The 24546-nt window shown below is 42.7% G+C and overlaps 2 protein-coding genes across 2 annotated transcripts; both read right to left on the bottom strand.

Moving 5' to 3' along the window:
• On the bottom strand, positions 301 to 8731 carry ZKSCAN4 (zinc finger with KRAB and SCAN domains 4). The gene is made up of 5 exons (XM_018038517.1): positions 8009 to 8731; positions 6298 to 6439; positions 5013 to 5095; positions 3107 to 3230; positions 301 to 1835 (listed from the first exon to the last, which is right to left on the bottom strand). Exons 1-5 carry the CDS (start codon positions 8429 to 8431, stop codon positions 973 to 975), a joined length of 1635 nt encoding a protein of 544 aa, XP_017894006.1. The 5' UTR covers positions 8432 to 8731; the 3' UTR covers positions 301 to 972.
• Positions 19163 to 24120, bottom strand: ZSCAN9 (zinc finger and SCAN domain containing 9). Its single transcript, XM_005696710.1, is given in 7 exon segments — positions 19163 to 19194; positions 19197 to 19349; positions 19352 to 19446; positions 19448 to 19645; positions 19647 to 19773; positions 23352 to 23499; positions 23701 to 24120. Coding segments are annotated over 7 exon segments (1173 nt in total).

Here is a 24546-nt window from a genome sequence, read left to right as displayed (position 1 = left end):
ATATGAACTAATATCATTAACGCTGACTACAGACTGAAGTTGTTTGGATGCAACAGTCTCACAATGTCTTAATGATAAAGAAGCTGTTTAAGGCATTTTTACTATAACTCCTATGCTGGTGAAGAAATATGGATTCCTCTACCTCAACTCTCAGACGGTAAAGAATCTGCAGGCAATACAGAAGACCCAGGTTTGATCCCTTAGTTGGCAAGATCCCCTGGAGAAGGGAATGGCAACCCACTCCAGTATTCTTGCCTGGAGAATCCCTTGGGCAGCAGCGCCTGGCAGGCTACAGTCCATGGTGTCGCAAAGAGTTGGACATGACTGAGCAACTAACACACACACACACTACCCCAACTCTGACAATCTTATGTACTTGGCAATAAATATACTAGATTGACCCAGAATCTAGACCCTCAGAGAATTAGACAAGCACAAGTGGCCTTAAAAAGTCATCAGCAATGCAAACATTAGATTTTCAGAGCTATGAAGGTCGTTTCACTGGTATATTTAATAAATGTTTATAGCACCTGTATACAAGGCACAGTGGGGTGGGGATAAGACATCACTGATCCAACCAACAGGTGAGGGATTAATTATACGCAAAATGAACAGTCAGAACACCAGCCACCCAAATCAGAGAGCCATCCACCCAGAGACATCATAAAATGCTGGCTGAGAGTGATTAATTAGACAGCCTGGAAGCCCATTTAAGTCTAAAAGGTGAGAACTATTTCAGGCCCAACCTCTTCCAGACAATGTTCCCATAGCTTCCTATCAAACAAGTTTTTTTTTTTTTCAATCACCTTCTAGGTTGTAGAAGATGATTCATCTCAGACTCTATTTTCTAACAAACACCTGATGATACGTGGTGGGAAATAAAGCTCAGCTCAGTTTTCTAGTCAGCAAGGGTTCCAGGGTGGCTTCAGTTCAGTGAGGAAGGAACATCAACTCTGGCATGTAAGACATGGGTCACGGAGATAGAATTTTTTTCCCAACGTGGCTTCTCTGATGTTGAATAAGGTATGAAGTTCGGGTGAAGCCTTTTCCACATGTATCACACTGAAAGGGTTTCTCACCCGTGTGGATTTTTTGATGCTCAATAAGGCTTCTATTCCTAGTGAAACTTCTCTCACATTCATTACATTTATAAGACATAGCAGCCTCAACATTTTCCCACTGGCTTTCCTTCCGCCCCTGACTCTCCCAGCTCTGTCCAGGGTCAGGATTCTGAAGGTTTTTATTGCCATGGATCCTCTGATGTCTCAGAAGATGTGAATTCCGCCTAAAGGCTTTACCACACATGTTGCACTGGTAGGGCTTCTCCCCGGTATGGATTTTGTGATGTTCAAGGAGGCTGCAGCTCTGGCTAAATGTTTTCCCACAGTCATCACACTCGTAGGGCTTCTCCCCAGTGTGAGTTCTCTGGTGTTTGATAAGGTTTGAACTGTGACTGAAGACCTTGCCACATTCTTCACATTCATATGGCTTCTCACCAGTGTGAACTCTCTGATGAATGACGAGAGCAGAGCTTCCGATGAAGGTCTTGCCACAGTCCTCACATTCATAGGGTTTCTCCCCAGTGTGGATTCTCCTGTGCTTGGTTAGGCCTGAACTCTGAGCAAAAGTCTTTCCACATTCATGGCAATAGTGCCGCCTGTTTCCTGTGGCAGTTTTCTGCTTTCTTTGTAACCTGCCCTCCTGTTCACCAGCTTCTGCACAAGCAGGAATCTGGCCAGTGGCTTCACCCAGGTGGCGTGGTATCTGCCCAGGCTCCTGTGTTGGATGATCCTCATCTGGAGGCAGCTCTCTGATCTTCGGTTGCACCACACCACCTGAACAACAAACGGCCAGCAACTGTCAGTTATGTCCTGCCACAGAGGAAAGCTTTGTGATGAGTCCCAGGGAGGCAAGAATTACAGAGGTCTGGATATGGCAAGGATGAGGATGTAAGCATTAGAATACAGATGGGAATAAAGGAGGAGAACAGGGATGCTTGGGGGAGGGAGACCTGAGACTGAGAATGGGGCTGTTGGAAGAAGGGTACAACCTGGGAAAGGAGAGACTGGAGGGAAGGTGGTGAGAAATACTGAAGACTGTGCTGGGGATACACACAGATGCTCTAAATTCTGTAAAGTAAGAAGGGCCATGAAAGTAAGGCAGGGCCATGTGCTTGGGATTAGACACTAAAAGGGCTGAGCAGGGGGTGAGTAAACAAGGCAAGTAAAAGAATTTCTGAAATGTTCTGTGAGAAACAGGGAAAGCAGGAACTCAGAATTCAGTGACCACTGAAGGGTGTGGTCATTTTTGGCTGGAACCCAGGCAGAGGCAGGGTCCACCAAGTAAAACTGGCATCAGTGCTGGGAGATCTGAGTTGGAGCCCCTACTGTGCTGCCAATGAGCTGTGTGAACTCAAACAAGCCAGGCGATCTTGTGTGTCTCTGCACCGCATCATCTCTAAGGCCAGGCTCTGCAGTCAGTCTCTAGATCACTTCTAGCTCTCGCCCTATGGTTCCATGGTCCATTTCCTGAAGAGACCCCTCAGCTCTCCTCTCCTGTCAGGGCTAGCAACAGGAAGGGAAGGGGAAGAAATCAGCATTTACTGAGCATCTACTATGAGCTACATCTAAACTAGAGGCTGTACCTACTTCATCCCACCTAAACTGACAAGAACACTGGCAGTACAGATAAAAAAGCAAGGCCCATGGACTTCCCTAGTGGTTCAGTGGCTAACGCCCCGTGCTCCCAATGCTGGGGGCCTGGGTTGAGTCTCTGGTCAGGGAACTAGATCCCACATGCCCTAAGAGTTCCCATGCTGCAACTAAAGACTTCACATGTGGCAACTAAGGACCCCACATGCCACAACAAAGACTAGGCACAGCCAAATATTTATATATATATATTTTTGTTGTTGTTGTTGTTGTTTTAGAAAAAGCAAGACTCAGAAGGATTAATAAACTAGTCACATAGCCAGTTAGTAGTTGGGATTCAGATATGGCGGTTCTAATGCTAAACATAATTCAAACAGCTTCTAATAGCCTAGTAAATGCTAATATACAAAGGAAGCCAGGAGATCTTAGAAGAAATCAATGCCCATCAGTCTTACCCAAGGAGGTCAGGCTGCCACGGGTCTCCTGCCTTTTATCTCCATACAAGTTCACCTGAGATGAATCCAGCTGTGTCCATCCAGGGGAAACAGTCAGTGCCACATCTTCCATTTTAAATGGCCCCTAAAACAATAGGTAATCCCACTTAGTTCTACTTGCCCAAAATCACTCCCCAAGCAGTCATACTGAGTACAAGTTAGTCAAACAGAAAAGACAAACATCATATAATGTTGCTTATATGTGGAATCTAAAAAAAGGGTACAAATGAACTTATCAGAAATAGAATTACAGATGTAGAAAACAAACTTACAATTACTCGGGGATAAGAGGTAGGAAAGGATAAATTGGAAGATTGGGATTGACATATACATACTGCTGCCACTGCTGCTGCTAAGTCGCTTCAGTCGTGTCCGACTCTGTGCGAACCCATAGATGGTAGCCCACCAAGCTCCCCCGTCCCTGGGATTCTCCAGGCAAGAACACTGGAGTGGGTTGCCATTTCCTTCTCCAATGCATGAAAGTAAAAAGTGAAAGTGAAGTCGCTCAGTTGTGTCTGACTCCTAGCGACCCCATGGACTGCAGCCCACCAGGCTCCTCCGACCATGGGATTTTCCAGGCAAGAGTACTGGAGTGGGTTGCCATTGCTTCTTCGACATATACATAGTACTACATATAAAATAGATAACTAGTAAGGACCTACTTTATAGCATAGGGAACTCTACTCAATGCTCTGTAATGGCTTATATGGGAAAAGAATCTAAAAAGAGTGGAGTGGGATTTCCTTGATGGTCCAGTGGTTGAGACTCTACACTTCCACTGCAGAGGGATGCAGGTTTGACCCCTGATCAGGGAACTAAGGTCCCATATGCTGTGTGGTGCAGCCAAAACATAAATTAATTTTTTAAAATGAGTGGATATATGTATATGTATAACTGATTCACTTTGCTGTATACCTGAAACTAACATATTATAAATCAACTATGCTCCAGTAAAAATTAAAAAAAACAACAACAACTGGGTACATGTAATGAAGGAACGTTCCCTTTACATGGGCTATTTATTTAAAAAAAACAAGTATGGTACACTTATGCCTACTTAACCCTGTCTCTAATAATATCTTCATTAAAAAAATAACCATTAAAGGAAAGAAATACACACATTACAATAAGTACTTTCACATAAATATCTAAAAAGTTCAGAAAGTGAAAGGTTTGGAAAATAAGGACCAATGCAGTGAAAGGAGTGGAACCATATCTAAACTTTTCAAAATATATGTGATGTGCTTTGGCAAACCAGGGATGGGGGCTTATTTATACCAATGATTTTAAAATACAATGAAATCAAGGTCTAAGGTGAGGGAAACTAGATTCTACAGAGCCTCAAATACTAAGGTCTTCAAGCAGGACATGAAAGACCGGGTAAGAAATTAAAATTCAGGTTAAGCAAATGCTGTTCAGTATCTTGGACTAAAAGCACACAGCTTCTGTGTTCCTTTAGGTCCCTAGGGGACAGAGCATGACTTTATATTCCTCACTAGCAGCACAGTTTTTGATACTTAAAAACAAAAAACAAAAAACAAATTACCATCACAACAAAATCTTCAGTTTGTATTTGCTAAATTTCCCTTGAAGAAGAAAATCTTGTTGATGAAAGAGTTGACCAAACAGATGGGGTAGGAAGAACCGAGAAGCACAGACATTCCCTCAGCTAGGAGTGAAACAGAAAAATCCTCTTAAGTGAACACCAAAATAATGACATATAGCAATCTTGGAATAGATGAGAAAACTCAAACTCCAGATGTATATAAGTTGAGGGTGGAGGAGGAATGGGGAGAAGAGATCTACTGGGGAGCCCATCAGTAGTGAAGGGTGCTGGGTGAAGGGAGGGAGAGGGGCTCCAGCTCACCTGGGACCCTGGGGCGAACCTGGTGGCTATCACGGCATCTTCTCTGCAGTGCCCCCCAGGGACAAGCCTTGGAACCTGGAGAACTGAGAAGGAAAGCACTCTGGATGAGATCTACCCTGGCATTCAGCCTTTCTCCCCGGTGGAATCCAAGTTCAAAAACTGCATAGATAAATTGCCACAAAGAAGTTTATACAGCATGTGTGCCTTTCCAAAATTCCTGATCCTGGCCAGCTCAAATCCTTAGACCCAAAGAGATGTGGTATGCTCCATAGAGGCACAGAATTGATGGGCAGATCCTTGGTAAGAAATGGAAGCAGCATAAAGGCAAAACAAAGCATTCCATCTAAAGAGTCTTTCATCTTGAACATTCTGGAAAGAGTGGATAAGAGGATATTTGTTCTTGCTAAAATTTATTTAGAAGCTTAGAGTGCTTTTTTCTTTAGTTCTATTATAAAAGACTAAGAAGAGTCAGATTAGGCTGAGCCCAGAAAGAAGGAAATAGGAATCTGCTTATATAGAACTTGCTCAGATTCAAGAGAAATAAAGGGGAACTTCAGGTTTTCCTATAAAAGGTGAACTTGGCAGGAGGCAGAAAATAGGTTAGGCTAGGATCTCTTTTGAGAAACAAAGATTTCATGTTGGCTGGCATATCCCAGTGTTATTTGTCTTGGAAATCTGCCCAAATAGTCACAGCACATGGGAAACACTCAGGAAAATATAGCAGTTTCTTACTGAGTGATTTTTCACCCCATTCTAGTGACAGGTTTTGAAGATTTACACTCTTTGATTTGCACAAGTCCTACAATTCTGGAATATTCTGACAGGCTGTACACATTCTGTCTTATGTTCCTCATAGCACTCATCAATATCTGAACGTGTATTATTAATTTATTTGCTATTCTCCTTACTAGAATGTAAGCTCCACTGGAGGAAGAAATCTATGCTATGGACCAGGCTATTCCTGATATGCACAACATTAACACTGGCTACCACATAGGGAACCTCCAGAAATATATGTTGAATGAATGGAGATAACTGTGTTGCTAACAAAAAATCAACTCTTTCCGAACACCAATTTTAATAAAGTCTTATTTATCATGTCCAGGTTTGGTTAGGAAAGCTTTCCACTATTGTTTGAAATTTCCCTGCTAGTCTCAGTCTCAAAGAGAAGTAGATCTGTGATGGGCATATAAAGCACTTATCCACAGATCTGTCCTTTAGGGGATCCTTAAGTGAAACTGGGTGAAGTCTGTAGAATTCATACTGCCCAGAAGATAGCACTCACCTCTGTCTGGACTGGATCCCAGAGATTCATGCTTGAGCAGAGCCTTCACTGGCTGGAATTGGATATTTTGTGGCCTCTGAATGGGTGTCAACACTGCCATCTTGCAGCAAAGCAGTTCTTGACCCTGGCCACCACCTGGGACCTAAAAGTCATTCATTTATTTATACAGACACTTCTATCACATTCTCTATGTGTTAGTTCTTTCTATTTCCCAGTATTTTCTATTTCCTTTCTATTCATTATTTCTAAGAGCTTTATGAATATTAACTTAAGGCAGATAGCAACAACCTTAGCTAGGTACTTTTATTACCTGCAATCTTGTAATGGTGAAACTGAGGCACAGTGTTAAAGCAACTTGCCCAAGGTCACCCAGCTTAGGCAGAATGACTCCGGAGTCCACGTTCTTTAGCATTACTCTGTAAAGTGAAGTCGCTCAGTCGTGTCCGACTCTTTGTGACCCCATGGACTGTAGCCTACCAGGCTCCACCCTCCATGGGATTCTCCAGGCAAGAGTACTGCAGTGGGTTGCCATTTCCTTCTCCAAGGGATCTTCCCAACCCAGGGATTGAGCCCGGGTCCCCCGCATTCCAGGCAGATGCTTTAACCTCTGAGCCACCTGTGCTCCCTCATTATTTATATTTGTGATTTTGTGAAAACTCTTTGGGAACTGGTGCTAAGTTCTCAGAGAACACTAATATGTTTTCTTATCCTAAAAAAAAGGATAATAATTTCTAGCTTGCGGGGCTTTGCAAACCAGCAAATAAGATCCCAGTATGTGAAACCACCTAACACAGGGCCTAGTGATGGTATGTCCTCATTAAATGCAGGTTTCCTTCCAGACATTTGTAATTAATGGGTTTTCAAGCCACTGTCACAATCATTAGCTCATGTCCAGCTTAGAATTTTCCACAACAACTATAAGAAATGAAAAGCCTGAAGCTGAAACTTGAAGTGATTCTTCTCTTATTACAGGGCTAAGAGGCACTAATGCCTCTTTATCAAGAATCATGGTCTCTGGGTCACCAATTAGAAGCCTTTGGTCTGGTTATGTACATGCTGAAAGGAACACACAAGAATACAAGATAATAAAGAGGGAATTTAGTCTTATACAATATTCAGGAAGATGTAAATAAATATGAACCCAGGGGTTTCTAACTTGTGGTCCACAGATTTCCTCCTAAGTATTCCATGAATATGAATAGGAAAAATTATTTTTACTAGACTCTAAGCAAAATTCATTATTTCCTTCAATCATGAGTGGAAGCAACAAACCAAGGTGTTACGGACAGTACAAAAGACTGTCACCAATTGAAACTGGAGGTGTTTTCACATCACATTACAACCAGGTAAATGATATCAAAGATATTCACCACCACTTTGAAATTATACTAGAGTTATTAGGCCTGTCCTTCGATCTCACTATTTAGTGCATTAATTTTTAAAAGCGCATATATAACTTTACCATACATTTACTTCTTTTCTAACTGTATTTCAATATAATTGAGTTGCTTTTAATTCTTTATATTTTACTTCAGGTACTTAATAAATACTATTATGTGAAGGAGTCCAGAGACTTCACTTTACTGTCAAAGAGATTTATAGTACCAAAAGAGACGGAGAGTTTCTGGATCATAAAGAAAAGCCTCTCACTCTTATCTTGAGATTTCAGGAAGAAGCAGACCACAGCTTGCAGACACTAAACCTGTTCTACCTGCGGCATCGGCCCATACGGCTGCCTCTCCAGATACTCCAAGAGCGCCACCACCTCCTCCCCGCTCTCCGGATGCTGCTCCCGCACCCAGCTCTGCAGGTCCGTCGGCAGGATGGTCAGGAACTGCTCCAGCACCAACAGCTCCAGCATCTGCTCCTTGCTGTGCGTCTCAGGCCGCAGCCACAGTCGGCAGAGCTCCCGAAGTCGGCTCAGCGCCTCGCGGGGCCCCTCAGCCTCTGGGTAGCGGAAGCCTCGGAAGTGTCGCCGGGAGTGTTCGGGGCTTGGAGCCGGGCTGCCTGGGGCGCGCCCCTCTGCAGCCAAGACAGAGGCATCCTCTTTTTCCACCTTCACGGTCAGGATCCCCGTCCGGTCCTCTGCAGACTGGGCGTCCAAAACTGCGCTTTCCTTCGATTCCCTAGCCATTGTGGACCAAGGCAGTACTTGAGCCTCACTCTACCTGGGAGCTGTATGTCTTCGGAAAATTCTTGAAAGGTGGGAAATCACTATAGGACAGTAAAACTGCAGCGGTCCACTTCCGCGTGTCCAGGGGCGAGGACACACCTGGGGAGCAGCTTCACAGGTTGCCCCCTGCAGTCCGCGCCTCTGCAGCGTCCTCCTCTGCACCCCACCCTGAATCCCAGAATAAGTATCTCCAAAGATGTCTTGGTGCAATGAACAGCCTCCAGATGCTGGAGAAAAATTGAGACTGTGGGGCACAGGAAGCCCAAGTGGGACTCAATACCACTTCCCGGGCCCTCTAGGAAGAGCCTCTCGGTGGTTGTCCCCGAGTTAACCCATTAGCAACCATGCCCTTACCTCCAAGTGAAGCAGTTAGGGGAGGAGGAAGAAAGGATGACAGGCTCTGAATCATAAGAAATAAGACTAGATCTTTCGATCTTGTAAGGATGCTGTTGTGGCCTATACCATGCTCTGATGTAAGCTTGACTAAAGAGCTGGCATAAAACTGTCACTAAACTTCAGTAAAAAGCAGGGTTTTCTCAGAGCTCCAGGCAGGAGGACACTCCCTTTCTCTCAGAAACATCAAAGAAGCAGAACACATCACCAAGCGCTTGCTGGAAGAAGCAGTGGCTGCCCCTGGCTGCTGCCCCACTCCAGTTACCACTCTCTTTCCTCCCCTTCAAGGCTAAACTATTAAACTTGAAAGGAAGCCCTATCTCTGACTTTAGTCCTCAATTTCCATTCATCCATAACACACTGTAGGTGGCAACCTGCCAGCAAAGCCATTGAGATTGCTCCTGCAAAAGTAACTAAAGTTTCCATTCCTCCTCCCCCTCTGCACATAACAGTTATCCCTTTGTATTTTCCATGGCTTCTCACGCAAGCAGGCTTTCAGGCTTCCCACTTCCAGAAGCTCTCTAGTCCTGTTATCTCCTTTCTTTGCTCTTGTTTCTTCAAAGCCCTCATTTACCATCTGGCATAATAGTTAGATCTAAAGATTCTCAAGCCAAGTTATCTGAGTAATCCTGGCTTTACCACATACTAACTGGGTGACTTTGGTAAATTATTTCAGCTTTCTGTGCCTGACTTTCCCAATCTATAAATGGGGATAGTAACAGTAGATAGTGATGGAAGAAATTTTCACCTATTGAAGCATGGGGAAGTTAGTCTGACTTACAAGATGTATATCTGCTTTAACCATTAAAAAAAAATGCATTCACCTTATTGTTCACAATGTCCGCTTTGAAGATAGGGATAAATGCCCCCCACCTCCTATGAGGCTAATGTTATTTGTTCTGACAAGATATGAAACTGTGGTTCAGGCAGAGTTGGAACTGGGCGGGGGTGGGAGGAATGCATTGTGGATATGGTTTCAGACACGTTTCTGCATCACTGAGAACTTGAATTTTCTGAACTGTATCAAACTCAAGGATACTACCAGCCATTCTCAAAACAATATCTGCTAATAGCTGCCAGCTGCAACCTTATGGTGTCAAGGTCTCTCCTTGCAACTATGCAACCATGAGCCAGATTCCTCATGTCAGAAAAGCAGTTACAAACATGAAAAAGAGAAAGGCCAAAATGATCCTGTGGTGTTGGATTGGAATCTAAGTTATCAACATGAACTCAAGTCCCAAAATCTACAGTTACTTATAGAAATAAATATAAATGTACACAAGTCAGTGTATAAGTGTATATATATAGTATTCGATAAATGGCACTGCAATGTTTTGAGATAAATGGAAACAATAAAACAAATTCTAATTGTTTAAATAAAGAAAAGTCAAATAGCAAAACTTTCACATTTTTAGAAAAAAATTAGAAGCATTTCTTTATGCTCTTGAGTATAAAATACACAGACTGCACAAAATGTGAAGGAAAAATGTAGTACCTTTGACATCATTAAAACTTAAAACCACATCAAAAGATACCAGAAGCAAGTGGAAACTACAAACAGAAGACTGATGGAAGATATCTGTGAGCCATATGACCAACAAGGATCAATACCCAGATCATACAAAGAGCATCAACAAATAAACAAGAAAAAAGCCAACAGTCAAACAGAATAATTGACAAGAACTATGCACAGGCAATTTGCAGATAAGGAGTCTGGAGTGACCAACAAACAAGCAAAGATCTTCAACTTCATTAGTTACTCAGTTCACTTCAGTGAATTCAGTCACTCAGTCGTGTCCGACTCTTTGGGACCCCATGAGTCGCAGCACGCCAGGCCTCCTTGTCCATCACCAACTCCTGGAGTTCACTCAAACTCACGTCGATCCATCAGTGATGCCATCCAGCCATCTCATCCTCTGTCGTCCCCTTCTCCTCCTGTCCCCAATCCCTCCCAGCATCAGAGTCTTTTCCAATGAGTCAACTCTTCACATGAGGTGGCCAAAGTACTGGAGCTTCAGCTTTAGCATCATTCCTTCCAAAGAACACCCAGGGCTGATCTCCTTCAGAATGGACTGGTTGGATCTCCTTGCAGTCCAAGGGACTCTCAACAGTCTTCTCCAGCACTACAGTTCAAAAGCATCAGTTCTTCAGTGCTCAGCTTCCTTCACAGTCCAACTCTCACATCCCTACATGACCACTGGAAAAACCATAGCCTTGACTAGACAGACCTTTGTTGGCAAAGTAATGTCTCTGCTTTTGAATATGCTATCTAGGTTGGCCATAACTTTCCTTCCAAGGAGTAAGCATCTTTTAATTTCATGGCTGCAATCACCATCTGCAGTGATTTTGAAGCCCCAAAAAATAAAGTCTGACACTGTTTCCCCATCTATTTCCTATGAAGTGATGGGACCCGATGCCATGATCTTCGCTTTCTGAATGTTGAGCTTTAAGCCAACTTTTCCACTCTCCTCTTTCACTTTCATCAAGAGGCTTTTTAGCTCCTCTTCACTTTCTGCCATAAGGGTGGTGTCATCTGCATATCTGAGGTTATTGATATTTCTCCCAGCAATCTGATTCCAGCTTGTGCTTCATCCAGCCCAGCGTTTCTCATGATGTATTCTGTATAGAAGTTAAATAAGCAGGGTGACAATATACAGCCTTGACGTACTCCTTTTCCTATTTGGAACCAGTCTGTTGTTCCATGTCCAGTTCTAACTGTTGCTTCCTGACCTGCATATTGGTTTCTCAAGAGGCAGGTCAGGTGGTCTGGTATTCCCATCTCTTTCAGAATTTTCCACAGTTTATTGTGATCCGCACGGTCAAAGGCTTGGGCATAGTCAAGAAAGCAGAAATAGATGTTTTCCTGGAACTCTCTTGCTTTTTCGATGATCCAGCGGATGTTGGCAATTTGATCTCTGGTTCCTCTGCCTTTTATAAAACCATCAAATTTTAATATATTTCATACCAATACCTCAGCAAAATTTTGCAGTTTCAGTAATATTTGCTAATAAGAATGTGAACATTTTTGAACTCATATATAGCTGATGGATATGTAAGCTGGTGTGCTCATCTTAAAAGGCAATGTCAATATATACTGTAAAGTTGAGAATGATATACACATGGACTTAACAGCTTTAAATTATTTATCTTGTAGGAGTCTTGAACGTGAACAATTATGTTAATTGAGTCACTTTTCAGAGCCAGACACTATTTTAAGTATTCAGGATACAACACTGACAAAAAAGGACAAAGATTTCTGACCTCATGAAGTTTATATTCCAGTGGGGACTGACAAAAGATAAATAATGAGAATAATAAATACATAAATTTTAATAGGACATTATGAGAATGACAGTTTTTTAATAAAGGAATAAAAGAATAAGGAGAAGACCTTAATCTTTTTTTTTAAACCACTCTATTCTACAAGATTGTTTATGTCATTGGTAATCTTGAAAGATGAGATAACATATCCCAATGATCAATTAGCAAGCTTACTTACTGCATATTATAAAAGCTGAGGATTTTGTAAATTCAGGTTTCCTGGATGCAACATAGATACGCTGTGTGTATAGCACCCACCTGAACCCATCATGTCACTTCCTTGGGACTTGGGGGCAAGGGAAACTGATGCAAATATGATGATCTCATGCTGCTCGCCATCTATGAATAACAAGTGTTAGGCTTGCGATCTATAAGAAATGGGCTAGTTAAAGAAGTAATAATCAGGGCCTTATAACCTGGATCCACACAACAAGACATGTAGGAGCACTGAAGACTCAAGGAGGACTGTCATGCATAAGAAGGTTTTTGAGAATTGGAGAACAACAATTACGACTTTGAAACAGTATGGCTATAGGTGGGGGAGGATGTGGACATCCGTGCACTGGAGAAACATAATGAAATTCTGAGGGCAAAATGTGAAAGGCATTGGGCCTCCATGGAATCATATAAAATTCTTTCTTTCTGTCCCAGGAAACTCATATTTTATGCCAGATTCCATGAAAGAATCACAGGCTAAGTTAATTAGCTTGTTGAAAGTGAAAGTCGCTCAGTCATGTCTGACTCTTTGTGACCATGACCCCATGGACTATACAGTCCATAGCATTCTCCAGGCCAGAATACTGGAGTGGGTAGCCTTTCCCTTCTCCAGGGGATCTTCTCAACCCAGGGACTGAATCCACATCTCCCACATCGACGGCAGATTCTTTACCAGCTGAGCCACCAGGGAAGCCCAAGAATACTGGAACTGGTAGCCTATCGCTTCTCCAGCAGATTTTCCCAACCCAGGAGTCAAACCAGGGTCTCCTGCATTGCAGGCAGATTCTTTACCAGCTGAGCTACCAGGGAAGCCCTAATTAGCTTGTTAGTAGAGTAAAATGAAATTCCAGACCCCGAAAATCTAAGAAAATATGTCCACCAGTCCTTGTTGATGTCCTTTTGGGCTTGTTTAATCTTGGGTCAAAGATCCTATTATGCATACACATAAATCTCAAGATTTGGAGCATTACTTATGAATTTTCCTTAGACATATATTCCCTTTCAATATTATGGTGATACAGCTTTGCATGCATAACTGTTTTTTTAATAATTCTAATTTCCTCAAGATATATATATACATACATATACTGGCATAGAAGCCCAGTACTCACTCTAGACACATTTTAACTCTCACACTGCTTTCACCTCTTGAGGAACAGTCACCTCGCTGCCAAACAAAATTAAAGAAAAGATAGTATGGCTAATTTGTAGACTCTTTAAAAATAGTTTATGAACTCCTCTCCATGGTCAATTTTAAAGACCCCCTAAAAGCTAAAAGACTTATTTCTCTGCTGAAACAGAGAAATTCAGGGAGCTCAAGTTCCCCCATCTGATTAGTAGAAAAATTAGGATAGAAGCTTTGTACCCAGAGTTTCAGTTATCCAGTAAGATTTTTACCCACCTATATGGTCAGAGGAGCCTGTCCATGGGGTTGCAAAGAGTTGGACACAATTGAGTGACTAGCACATACACACACACACACACACACACACACACACGCACATTGTTTCTCATGAACGGTACCCCTCACCTATATCAATCAGCTGTTGTGCAGGTAACAATGGTGACTCTCCTGGCTTGGGTAGTCCAGAGTCTCATAAATAAGACTGGAATTTCAGTCATACTTAAGGAAGCGGTGGAGAAGGCAATGGCACCCCACTCCAGTATTCTTGCCGGGAAAATCCCATGGACAGAGGAGCCTGGTAGCCTGCAGTCCATGGGGTCGCCAAGAGTCAGATACGACTGAGTGACTTCACTTTCACTTTTCACTTTCATACATTGGAGAAGGAAATGGCAACCCACTCCAGTGTTCTTGCTTGGAGAATCCCAGGGACGGGGTAGCCTGGTGGGCTGCCGTCTATGGGGTCGCACAAAGTCGGACACGACTGAAGCGACTTAGCAGTAGCAGCAGCAGCAGTAAGGAAGCAGATTCAGGAAAGTAAATGATAGAATCTGAGGAAGATGGAAAGTGGCAAACGACACCAATCACTTGTACAGGTACTGCCACTGTGAAAGGCTACAATATGAGCTGTGATAAAAGCCAGTCTTTGATGTAATCTCGAAGAGAAGGCCAGTATATTCCTTCTCTCTCCATTTCTCTACTTTTCTCCCGAAGGAATAGGGGCAAACCTGGAAACACCCCCTTAGATACCTGAATTCTATGAGTCAAAGAAAGGTTTCTAGGGGTGAACAGAATGTAGAAGACATCTAGATTTTTCTGAATTGAGGGTTGAATTCTGAGTTAACTTCTTGCTGTGTGAGCCTCAGAGAATCTTCTGCTTATAGCCTTCAGCTAGCTCATCTGATATTAATACCTTTGTATTCAACAGTTAGTTCTATACCTTAAAAGTACTCCCAAAGCACTGGCTTCTGCTGCACTGGGTATCATCTTGTCAGGATAGGCAGGGTGACCAGCAACTGGTCTGAGGGTGAGGACGTCATCCAGAATGTGAAGAGGAAATGGTGATTGTGCTGGAGGATCTGGAGAGAGAACCTGGTAAACCAGGAGAGCTGATGAAAAGGTTGATGCGGGACTGTATGTGTGTGGGTGGGTGGGTGTGTGTGCACGTGTGAAAAAAATCAAAGTGGGAGTCAGGGCTCTCTCTGAAAAGGCTCCACCACACCTGTTTCTTGTCATTCCACCACACATCAAGCAATAGTTCTTAACTTTGTTTAGTTTTTGGACCCTTTTGAAAATATGATGGACACTACAGATCCTCAGTGTATTAAAATTAACCACTACCATAGTAATACCCTTTTAAATCTAAACATTTTTAATTACTCATAGGTCCCAGCTGATCCTCTCTGGCAGGAAGTAGGCAAGAAAGAGTTGTATGTCTCCAAACAGATTAGGAATCCCTGAAATTTCACCTCAGGTCCCACAAACCACACCCCCTTCAAGAGTCTAGTGAGGGGACAGGCTGCCTCTGGGAGCTCACCTCTTCTAGAAAGTCTCAGCTGACTTCAGTGGGAGGTGAGCCACTCTGCAGTCGTGAGACAGTTTCAGGCAGTCAAATGGACAGGGATGGATTTTTTTTTTTTTAAACAGATGCTTTTTCTGGTTATATACATTTGTTTAAAAATGGATTGAATGCTAAATTCATACTTACTCCTTAGTTTACAAGGATAGAGCAACTAGAATCACATGATAAAGTATCTCCTGAATTGATTCTCTTTAAACAGTTGTAATTTAAAAAAAATCTTGACTCTGTTGTTAATGTTTGACAGATCACTGACAGCTTTCACCTCCTATTTTCCCCTCCCTTTCTCCCCCACGTGAGTAAGTTTATAAGAAATGTGCTTCCTCAGTTGGCACCTCAAGCTATGCAAGTCCTATGCAAGTCTTATCTGTGCATAAGAAGTATTTCCTGGACCCATCCTCTAACCACAATAAAAACCAGGGCCACTAGCTCTTACCCTCCTTTGCACTGGTGGTGGTGGTTTAGTCGCTAAGTCTTGTCTGCCTCTTGTGATACCATGAACTGTTATTTCCTTCTCCAGGAAGCTCCTTCTCTGAGCTTCCCTGGCTGTCTGCAATGCAGGAGACGCGGGCTTAATCCCTGTGTCGGGAAGATCCCCTGGAGAAGGAAATGGCAACCCACTCCAGTATTCTTGCCTAGAGAATTTCATGGACAGGGAAGCCTGGTGGCTACGTCCTTGGGGTCACAAAGAGTCAGACACAACTGAGTAACTAACACTTTAATATACCCGATAGAAAGCAAAATTTCAAATTCTGTCTTGGAAGTTCCAGTCTCAGCTCTCTTAACCTGTGACATCCTTTGCACCATTCAAGTCAATTCTGGACCAGCCTGGGTGCTGCCCTACTGCCCCCCAAAAGTTCCTTGATGAGAATAAAACATTTTTCATTCATTCTTCATAGCATCATCCCTAGTAATTGGAAGGGGGATTCATACCACCTCTGTACAACAAGCACATTCACAGCTCAAAAAGAGGTAACACAAAGTGAAAGGGTCATGTAGTCCTCCATCTACCCCAGTTACCATGTTGACAGTCTGTTGCATATTTCCCCTACATGATCAAATCTTGACACATCCAGAAGCATTCTGGACCATTTTGGGTATGTTCCTAGGCTCATCTTCATTCCTTCTACTGACAGATGTGCACTGTCTGAACTTTTCTTTCCTTCCTTATCCCACATACCTGTTCTGTGTCTGGCCATTATTTCTTCTTTTGGCCCCTGGCATGACAGATTTCATCTTTCTCATGCCCTCCTCAAATTATTACCTCTTCATATACTTTTCAGATACATACCAACTTCATATTCTTACATTTCATTTGGAAGATTTTCTCCCTCCTAACAGGTCCCTTCTTTATACTGGATTATTATTTCAGACGGAAAACTCAGCAGTTCCAAAGAAAATATAGGGTTATACAGGACGGTATGTAGAACACTGGGAGCATTCACCAGGATCCTAAGTATGAAAAAAAAATGGACACAAGATCAGATTAGAACATCAGCAGACAACTCCAGATCTAAGCAACACAACAGAAGGGAAAGGTTCAGGAGATTTAAGATGGTAGTTTTTAAAGCATCTTATGGATGATTCACTGCTCTGATGTCTCGTATTAATACTCAGGATACCGACGACTTTTTGTAATGCTGAAGATGGATGGGAGAGCACTAAGGGAATTTTGGGTGACTGAGCTTAAATGAGGAAATCTAAGAATATCAATATGAAGCATGACATTGTAAACAGTGAGATTTAGATTCAAAAGTCAAGGGTTTAACTGCAAAGACCTGACGTAAGATGTTAACATTAGGGGAAGCTGAGTGAAGGGTACATGAGAACTCTATCTTTACCACTTTTGTGGGGGAAGGGCAGTGACATGCTACACAGCTTGTGGGATATTAGTTCCCTGACCATGGACTGAACTGGGGCCATGGCAGTGAAAGCCCTGGGTCCTAACCACTGGACTGCCAGGGAACTCCCTCTTTGCAACTTTTTTTAATAAGTCTAAAATTATTCCATAAGTTGAAATTTACTAAAAATAAAAGTCCAAAGGTTAAGCCTTGGCTCTAAGGTTTGGGTTCTGAATCTTCAATTCCTCATCTGTGAAACAGGATAATAATACTCATTGTCCTGTGTGGTTGTTGTGAGAAGCAACTGTGGTGAAGTACATGGAAGCCCTCTGAAAACAGCGAAGCACTCAGCCAATGCTAGTCAGTGATCCAAGGGAGGATCACGCAGGTGTCAGAGGGAAGCAGTAGGCAGAAACAGTGTTTACTATGTGGGTACTGGTCACGGGGAACACCAAAGACCCCTTTATTGTAAAACATCAGCAGCACTCTATGTGATCATTAGGAATTAAACAGATATAGGTCGTCCTAGTATGTTGGCTGTGGCACTGCCATTTATTAATACATTTTTAGAAAAGGTTAGCAGTCATCTCAAAGAGAATAAATAAGAGGGATGGGGCTAGTAAGAAACAGGAAAGGGCAAAGGAACCAAAGGGAAATCAGCACCTTCAAAACCCTAAACATTCCTTTTATGGATGTCCCCAGATCAAAACACCAATATCCGCTGGATCATTGAAAAAGCAAGAGAGTTCCAAAAAAAACATCTACTTCTGCTTTATTGACTATGCCAAAGCCTTTGTGTGAATCAAAACAAACCGTGGAAAATTTTTCAAGAGATGGGAATACCAGACCACTTGATCTGCCTCCTGAGAAATCTGTATGCAGATCAAGAAGCAACAGTTAGAACTGGACATGGAACAGACTGGTTCCAAATAGGAAAAGGAGTAGGTCAAGCCTGTATATTGCCACCCTGCTTATTTAACTTATATGCAGAGTACATCATGCAAAATGCTGGGCTGGATGAAGCACAAGCTGGAATTAAGATTGCCGGGAGAAATATCAATAACCTCAGATATGCAGAAGACACCACTGATGGCACAAAGTGAAGAAGAACTAAAGAGGCTCTTGATGAAAGTGAAAGAGGAGAGTGAAAAAGTTGGCTTAAAACAACATTCAGAAAACTAAGATCATGGCATCTGGTCCCATCACTTCATGGAAGATAGTTGGGGAAATAATGGAAACAGTGACAGACTTTATATTTTTGGGCTCCGAAATCACCACAGATGGTGACAGCAGCCCTGAAATTAAAAGACGCTTGCTCTTTGGAAGAAAAGTTATGACCAACCTAGACAGCATATTAAAAAGCAGAGACATTACTTTGCTGACAAAGGTCAAAGCAATGGTTTTTCCAGTAGTCATATATGGATGTGAGAGTCAGACTCTAAAGAAAGCTGGGTGCTGAAGAATTGATGCTTTTGAACTGTGGTGCTGGAGAAGATTCTTGAGAGTCCCTTGGACAGCAAGGAGATCCAACAGTCCATCCTAAAGGAAATCAGTCCTGGATGTTCATTGGAAGGACTGATGCTGAAGCTGAAACTCCAATACTTTGGCCACCTGATGCAAAGAGCTGATTCATTTGAAAAGACCAAGACTCTGAGAAAGACTGAAGGTGGGAGGAGAAGGGGATGACAGAGGATGAGATGGTTGGATGGCACCACCAACTCAATGGACATGAGTTTGAGTAAACTCTGGGAGTTGGTGATGGACAGGGAGGCCTGGCGTGCTGCAGTCCATGGGGTCGCAAAGAGTCAGACACGACTGAGCAACTGAACTGAACTGAGACCAAAACACATTTTGTGGAGACAGGTAAAAAGGTGTTTTCTAGTCTTTACCTACCCCACGTGACATGGTGAGTGATCCGGAAAACTTGCACACACCTTGGATTAGATCAGCTCAGCCACCAGGTGGATCTTTGATGGCAGATGAGGTTGCAGTGGCGGTTAAAGCTCTTCCCACACTGGTTGCAATGGTGAGGGCGCTCCCCTGTGTGGCTTCTCTGATGCTCGATGAGAAACGAGCACCGACTGCAGCTCTTGTTTCACTGGCTGCACTGATATGGCTTTTCTCCCTGTGGATTCTCTGGTGCTGGATGAGACCAGCTCTCTGGCTGAAGGCCTTTCCACACTCCTTACAATGGTACCGTTTCTGAATATTATGGATTCCTCTGATTAAGAAGACCCGAACTCCGACTGAAGGTTTTCCCACACTCATTACACTCATAGGGTCTTTCTCCAGTGTGAACTCTTTGATGTCGAACCAGACCCGAGCTCTGAGCAAACCTCTTTCCACATTCCTCACATCTGTGTGGTCCGGTTCCTACAGGCCTTCCCCAGTGCCTGTCTATCCCACCCTTATGTTCACTGACTTCCATGTCGGGGCCCCTGCTGTGATTCCTCCCAGGTCTGTCCATAAGACACTTTCCCACATGGTTCCACTCTCTTACAACAATGTTTCCTTAGCACCAACTCTCTGTCCTTAGTCTGGGTCATTCCACCTGAAACAAAAAAAGACCAGGTAAATGTCACTTGTTCCCTAAGCCTAGTGATGAATGGGTTGCTATGTGAACAGAAATGCAAGGTGCTGCTGCTTCTGTTTCTTTTTAATCTATGTATTTATTTGGCTTCAGGGGTCTTAGTTGTGGCACATGAGATCTTTGATCTTCATTGTGGCATGCAGAATCTTTTTTTTTTTTAGCTGTGGCATATGAACTCTTAGCTGCTGCATGAGGAATCTAGTTCCCTGACCAGAGATCAAACCCAGGTCCCTGCATTGGGAGCACAGAATCTTAGCCACTGCATGACCAAGGAAGTCCCAAGTGAGGTACTTCTATCCTGATGTCACAGAGTTGGAAGGAGGTTACCAACTGAGGGGCCAGTGTGGCAACACCTTCTTCTAGGTAACGAGGGAAGTTTGCCCTCTTTGGCAAAATGCAGCTAGGTGTCCCCCACATGGATGAGGCCTGAAGAAAATTTTTTTATATTCTTCACAAGAAGAGAATGGTTAGGATCAGAGTGGCTTCTCTGGAGTCTTTTCTGTGAATTCCCTCCATACTCTGATGCTGGGAGCCTCAAAGTGACCCTTTCTAAAGAAAGTTATTTTGTGTAGACCTCCATTCATTTGGTCATTTACAGAAAAAGTGCTGAGCTTCTCCTATGCTAGGTGCTGTAGGAAGTACTTTATGTCTTTCTAATCTGTAATCATCCTGGGTGCATCCCCAGGACAAGCCTCAGCTCTAGTGCTTCTCTCTTCCTGGGAACTCTGACCTCAGAGCTCATTCTCTCACTTCCTTGAAGTTTTTGCTCAATTCTCACCTTCTCAATTCTTCCACTTAAAACTATACTCTGTGTCCCCCATCCATAGCAGTCAAATTCCCTGTATGCTCTATTTGTGCTTTATTCTGTAACACCATCTTCTAACAAATTGTATCATCTTATTTACATGCTTATTATTTGTCTCCCCCTGCTACATACAATCTTATCTCCATGGGAACAAGATCTTTCTGGTTTATTCCCTGAGAATCTTGGCTGGTGCACAGTGGTGGCTCAATAAATATTTGTTGAATATTTAGAGAAAGGATTAAAATCAATATTACTACTACGGCCTGAACTGACTGACCCAGGGGCTGGTGCTGAGGCAAAGGCTGTTCCATAGAACTGGTTCACACCGGACAATAGTCAACCAACCTAACTAGCCTGCCTCTATTTAGATGAGTTGAAGGTGAGGCTGGAGAAGGGCTGCTGTGAATCCTTAGGATATCTTGGATTCCCAGGTATGATCACCACTTTGCAACTCAGAAAAACCCAAAACATCAGACTCTTTCTCCGACATCTAACTGCATTGTCCCTCACACTCCTGGATAGGTACCTCTTAGGACTCCCCTGGGATGAGACCAGGCTTCTCCACTTCCTTTTAGCTGGGAGATGACAACAGGTCTGCAAAACATAAATGTGTCTGAAGAGAAGACATGGGCCACAAGTAAGACCAGTACTGCCCTTTTGCTCAGACTTTACATTTACATCTGAAATGTACAAGGGGACTGGGTAGAATATAAAAGCCAAGACATTTTCCACTTTTTAATAATTATCATTTATACAGTGTTCCATGAGTTACAAAGCACTTTCATGTATATTATCAAACTAACCACAAAACCTGTTCATGTTAGTATCCCACTTCTTAAAAGAACTAAAGATATACAAAGGAGTCTGTCTATAGCTAGACAGACTATATTTAGAAAGAAATCTGGAAAACACATAGCAATTTGACAAGAGCAGTTACTCCTGGTGAGTAGGACTTGGAGGAGAACTTTTACTTTTTTACTATGTAAACTTGTATATTTGGGGGGTTATTTACTATCTGTATGCATTTTAAAAGAAACTCAAATTCAATGATATAAAGTACTTTTAAATGTTGCTTGGCTAAAAAAATGAAGAGCTGGAACTTGGATTTGGTTCTTGTAATCTCAAGTACTACCTACATTGCTTTTACAAAATGGGCTTTTCCTGAACATGTGCACTGACAGCGCTGTAGGGAGCACTCTCTGATCTGTAGAAGCCCTCTGGATACTCTCCTGTAGCCACTGTAGATGCTTAACACATATTAGTTGAATGAATGAATGACCAGATAGATGGATGGATAGATGGAGGAAGGACTTACTCAGATGTGCCATGGAAGAAGGGTTCTCAGCAGGGTTTTAGATGCAGGCTTGGAAGGTAGAAGAAAGGAAAAAATGGCTGAAAAATGAGAAGTCCAAGTTCACGGGGAGAGGAAGAAGAAAGTAACAAAGGAACTGACTGGAAAGATGCCCATTAAGGAGGAAGATGAAACCAGAAGGAATTTTAGTAAGATGAGGTCATGGGAGTCAGAGGAAGGTCTGCAGCGGGCACAGAATTACTCATCAAATATAGTTTTAATGTAAATTAAGAGATGTGTTCAAAATCATAACTGTGTGATTGCTAGCGTAAATGAAATAAATAGAAGCTAGAAACAGAGCAACAAGAGAAGCTGTAGCTTTGATACACATGGGGTAATGTGGAAATGAAAACAGGAGACCTCTGCTGTGGATGGATTACCAGAAGGATAACAAAAAGTCAGCAAGAGGCTATGATGTTATATGTGGGGAATTAGATTGGATTTGGAGCCAACTGTGCAGGGAGAGTTAGAATGGAAAGGCAACTGACTCAGCCCCGAGTACCTAGTTTTATACCCACTGGTGCCCAGTGCTGACGCCACTAAGAAGATTACATACAAAAAAAAAAATGGCAAGGTCTATTCCATTGGATTCTCTCATCCAGTCTGCCACCTACTAAGTATATCTCATATTTTTGACTGTAAATGTAAACCCAAATCGACAAGGGTGGCCCTGGTAATTTCTGATAACAGTTATAATATATTAAGCATAATGTGTGCCATGTATTTTTCACAAATTGTGTTCAATGCTCACAGCGACCTTTTGAGGTACATATTTGTTATTGACTGAACTGTGTCATGCCTACCCCAAATTCATCTGTTGAAGCCTTAACTGTATTTGAAGATAGGGTCTTCAGAGAGGTAATTAAGGTAATTAAAGGTGGGGTCCTAATCCAATAGGACTGATGTCCTTATAATAATAAGAAGAGATACCCGAGTGCTCTCTTGCTCTCTTTCTCCTCCTCTCTCCACAGGCATGGGTAGAGAGAAATGCCTATGTGAGGACATAGCAAGAAGGCAGCTCACTACAGTCCAAGAATAGAGGTCTCGCTAGATACCAACTCTGATGGCATCTTGATCTTGAATTTCTAGCCTCCAAAACTATGAGAAAATAAACTTCTGTTGCTTAAGCCAGTCAGTCTGTGATATTCTGTTATGGCAGCCTGAGCAGACATTTTGCAGATGAAGAAAACTTGATGAACTGATTAAGTAACCTGCCCAAGTACAAGCAGCTTCCAGAAGCTCTGAGCATTGCTGGTAGAGCATTTTTTTCACCCCCTGGTTTCCCAGCTCTGGTTTTTCTGTCCATCTGTGCTTGACCAGGTGGGATATGTTGTACTAGACCAGGTGGGATATGTTCAACACCAGATAAATCCTGTCCCTCACCTGTCTCTCCGACAGGGTGGGGCTCCTGAGCAGGGTCACGTGTGAGTTGGGGCTCCTTAGGCTGGGACTGAAGGGCCAGCGACATCTGTGCTTCCAGAGACACTGTCCCTTTAGAAAGGACTTCTTGTTCCTGTCTGTAGGCTACCACCTAGAAACAAAGAAACAGAGGGTTTTTTTTAAGATATAAGATTTGAACTCTGAAGAAATTAACTGTCTAAAGAAACAGTTTTCAGAAAGACACAGAAAGCAAGATCTTATTTAATCACCAAAGTCAAGGGGATACAAAGCAGGGGACACAGAGATCCTTGGTGACCAACACATACTTTCCCTGGTGAATCTCCCTTCCTACCTTGTGTTGCGGTTCATCAAGCTCTCTCTCCAGATCCTCCAGCAAAATCACTGCTTCTTCCCCACTCTCTGGACAGTGTTTCTGCATCCAGCCCTGCAGCTCTTGGGGCAGGATGGACAGGAACTACTCCAGCACTAGCAGGTCCAGGATCTGCTCCTTTGTGCTCACATGTGGCCTTAACCACTGGTAGCAAAGTTCCCGGAGTCGAGTGAGAGCCTCTCTTGGTCCAGGAGTCTCCTGGTAGCAGAACTGTCAAAAGTGCCTTCGGGAGATCTCTCTTGCCAGTGGATTACTGCATTTCAGTCTGGATTCCTGCATTTGGAGATGACTTTCTGCCTCCACTTTTTCTGTCAGAAGTTGTTCCCAAACCTTGGGAGTTTGCGTATCCAGGCATAAAATCTCCTTGGAGTCTATATTCATCTTGACCTTGAATAGCTTAAAAGGTACCCTCTAGCTGGAGCTACAAGTTAGAAACACCTGTGGAAGTTCCCTCCTTTTAATCAGTAAAAGTCATTGTTTAGATAGAAAAATGGCAACAGTTAATGATAGAAACTTCTAATCAATTGTTATAGACCTAAACCTCTACACTGAAAGTAGTGACTTGCTGACCAAAGAACGAAATAATGGAATAGATAAGGTCATAATGTATGAAAAGCAGACTTTCGAGTTATCCAGACCTCAGTTTTATTCTGATTCTTTTACCAATTGTGCAATCTTGTGCCAATTTCTTATCTTCTTCCAGTCTCAGTTTTTTAATATGAAATAGAAATAGCAATAATACCTTACAGAGTTCAGGGAGGAATTAGGGACCAAACAGATCACTCAGAATGGTTTAAAAGTTTAGAT

This window comes from Capra hircus, chromosome 23, assembly GCF_001704415.2.
Source record: "Capra hircus breed San Clemente chromosome 23, ASM170441v1, whole genome shotgun sequence".
Classification (NCBI taxonomy): Eukaryota; Metazoa; Chordata; class Mammalia; order Artiodactyla; family Bovidae; genus Capra; species Capra hircus.
The sequence above is the reverse complement of the archived record's forward strand: the minus strand, read 5'-3'. Positions and strand labels throughout refer to the sequence as shown.

Excerpts from the sequence above, each read along its gene's own strand:
- ZKSCAN4 (XM_018038517.1), bottom strand. The coding sequence starts at position 8,431 with ATGGCTAGGGAATCGAAGGAAAGCGCAGTTTTGGACGCCCAGTCTGCA. Across the intron at positions 3,231-5,012 it reads GGTTCGCCCCAGGGTCCCAG|GGGCCATTTAAAATGGAAGA; the intron begins GTGAGCTGGAGC and ends CTATTGTTTTAG. Across the intron at positions 1,836-3,106 it reads TGGCAGCCTGACCTCCTTGG|GTGGTGTGGTGCAACCGAAG; the intron begins GTAAGACTGATG and ends TTTGTTGTTCAG.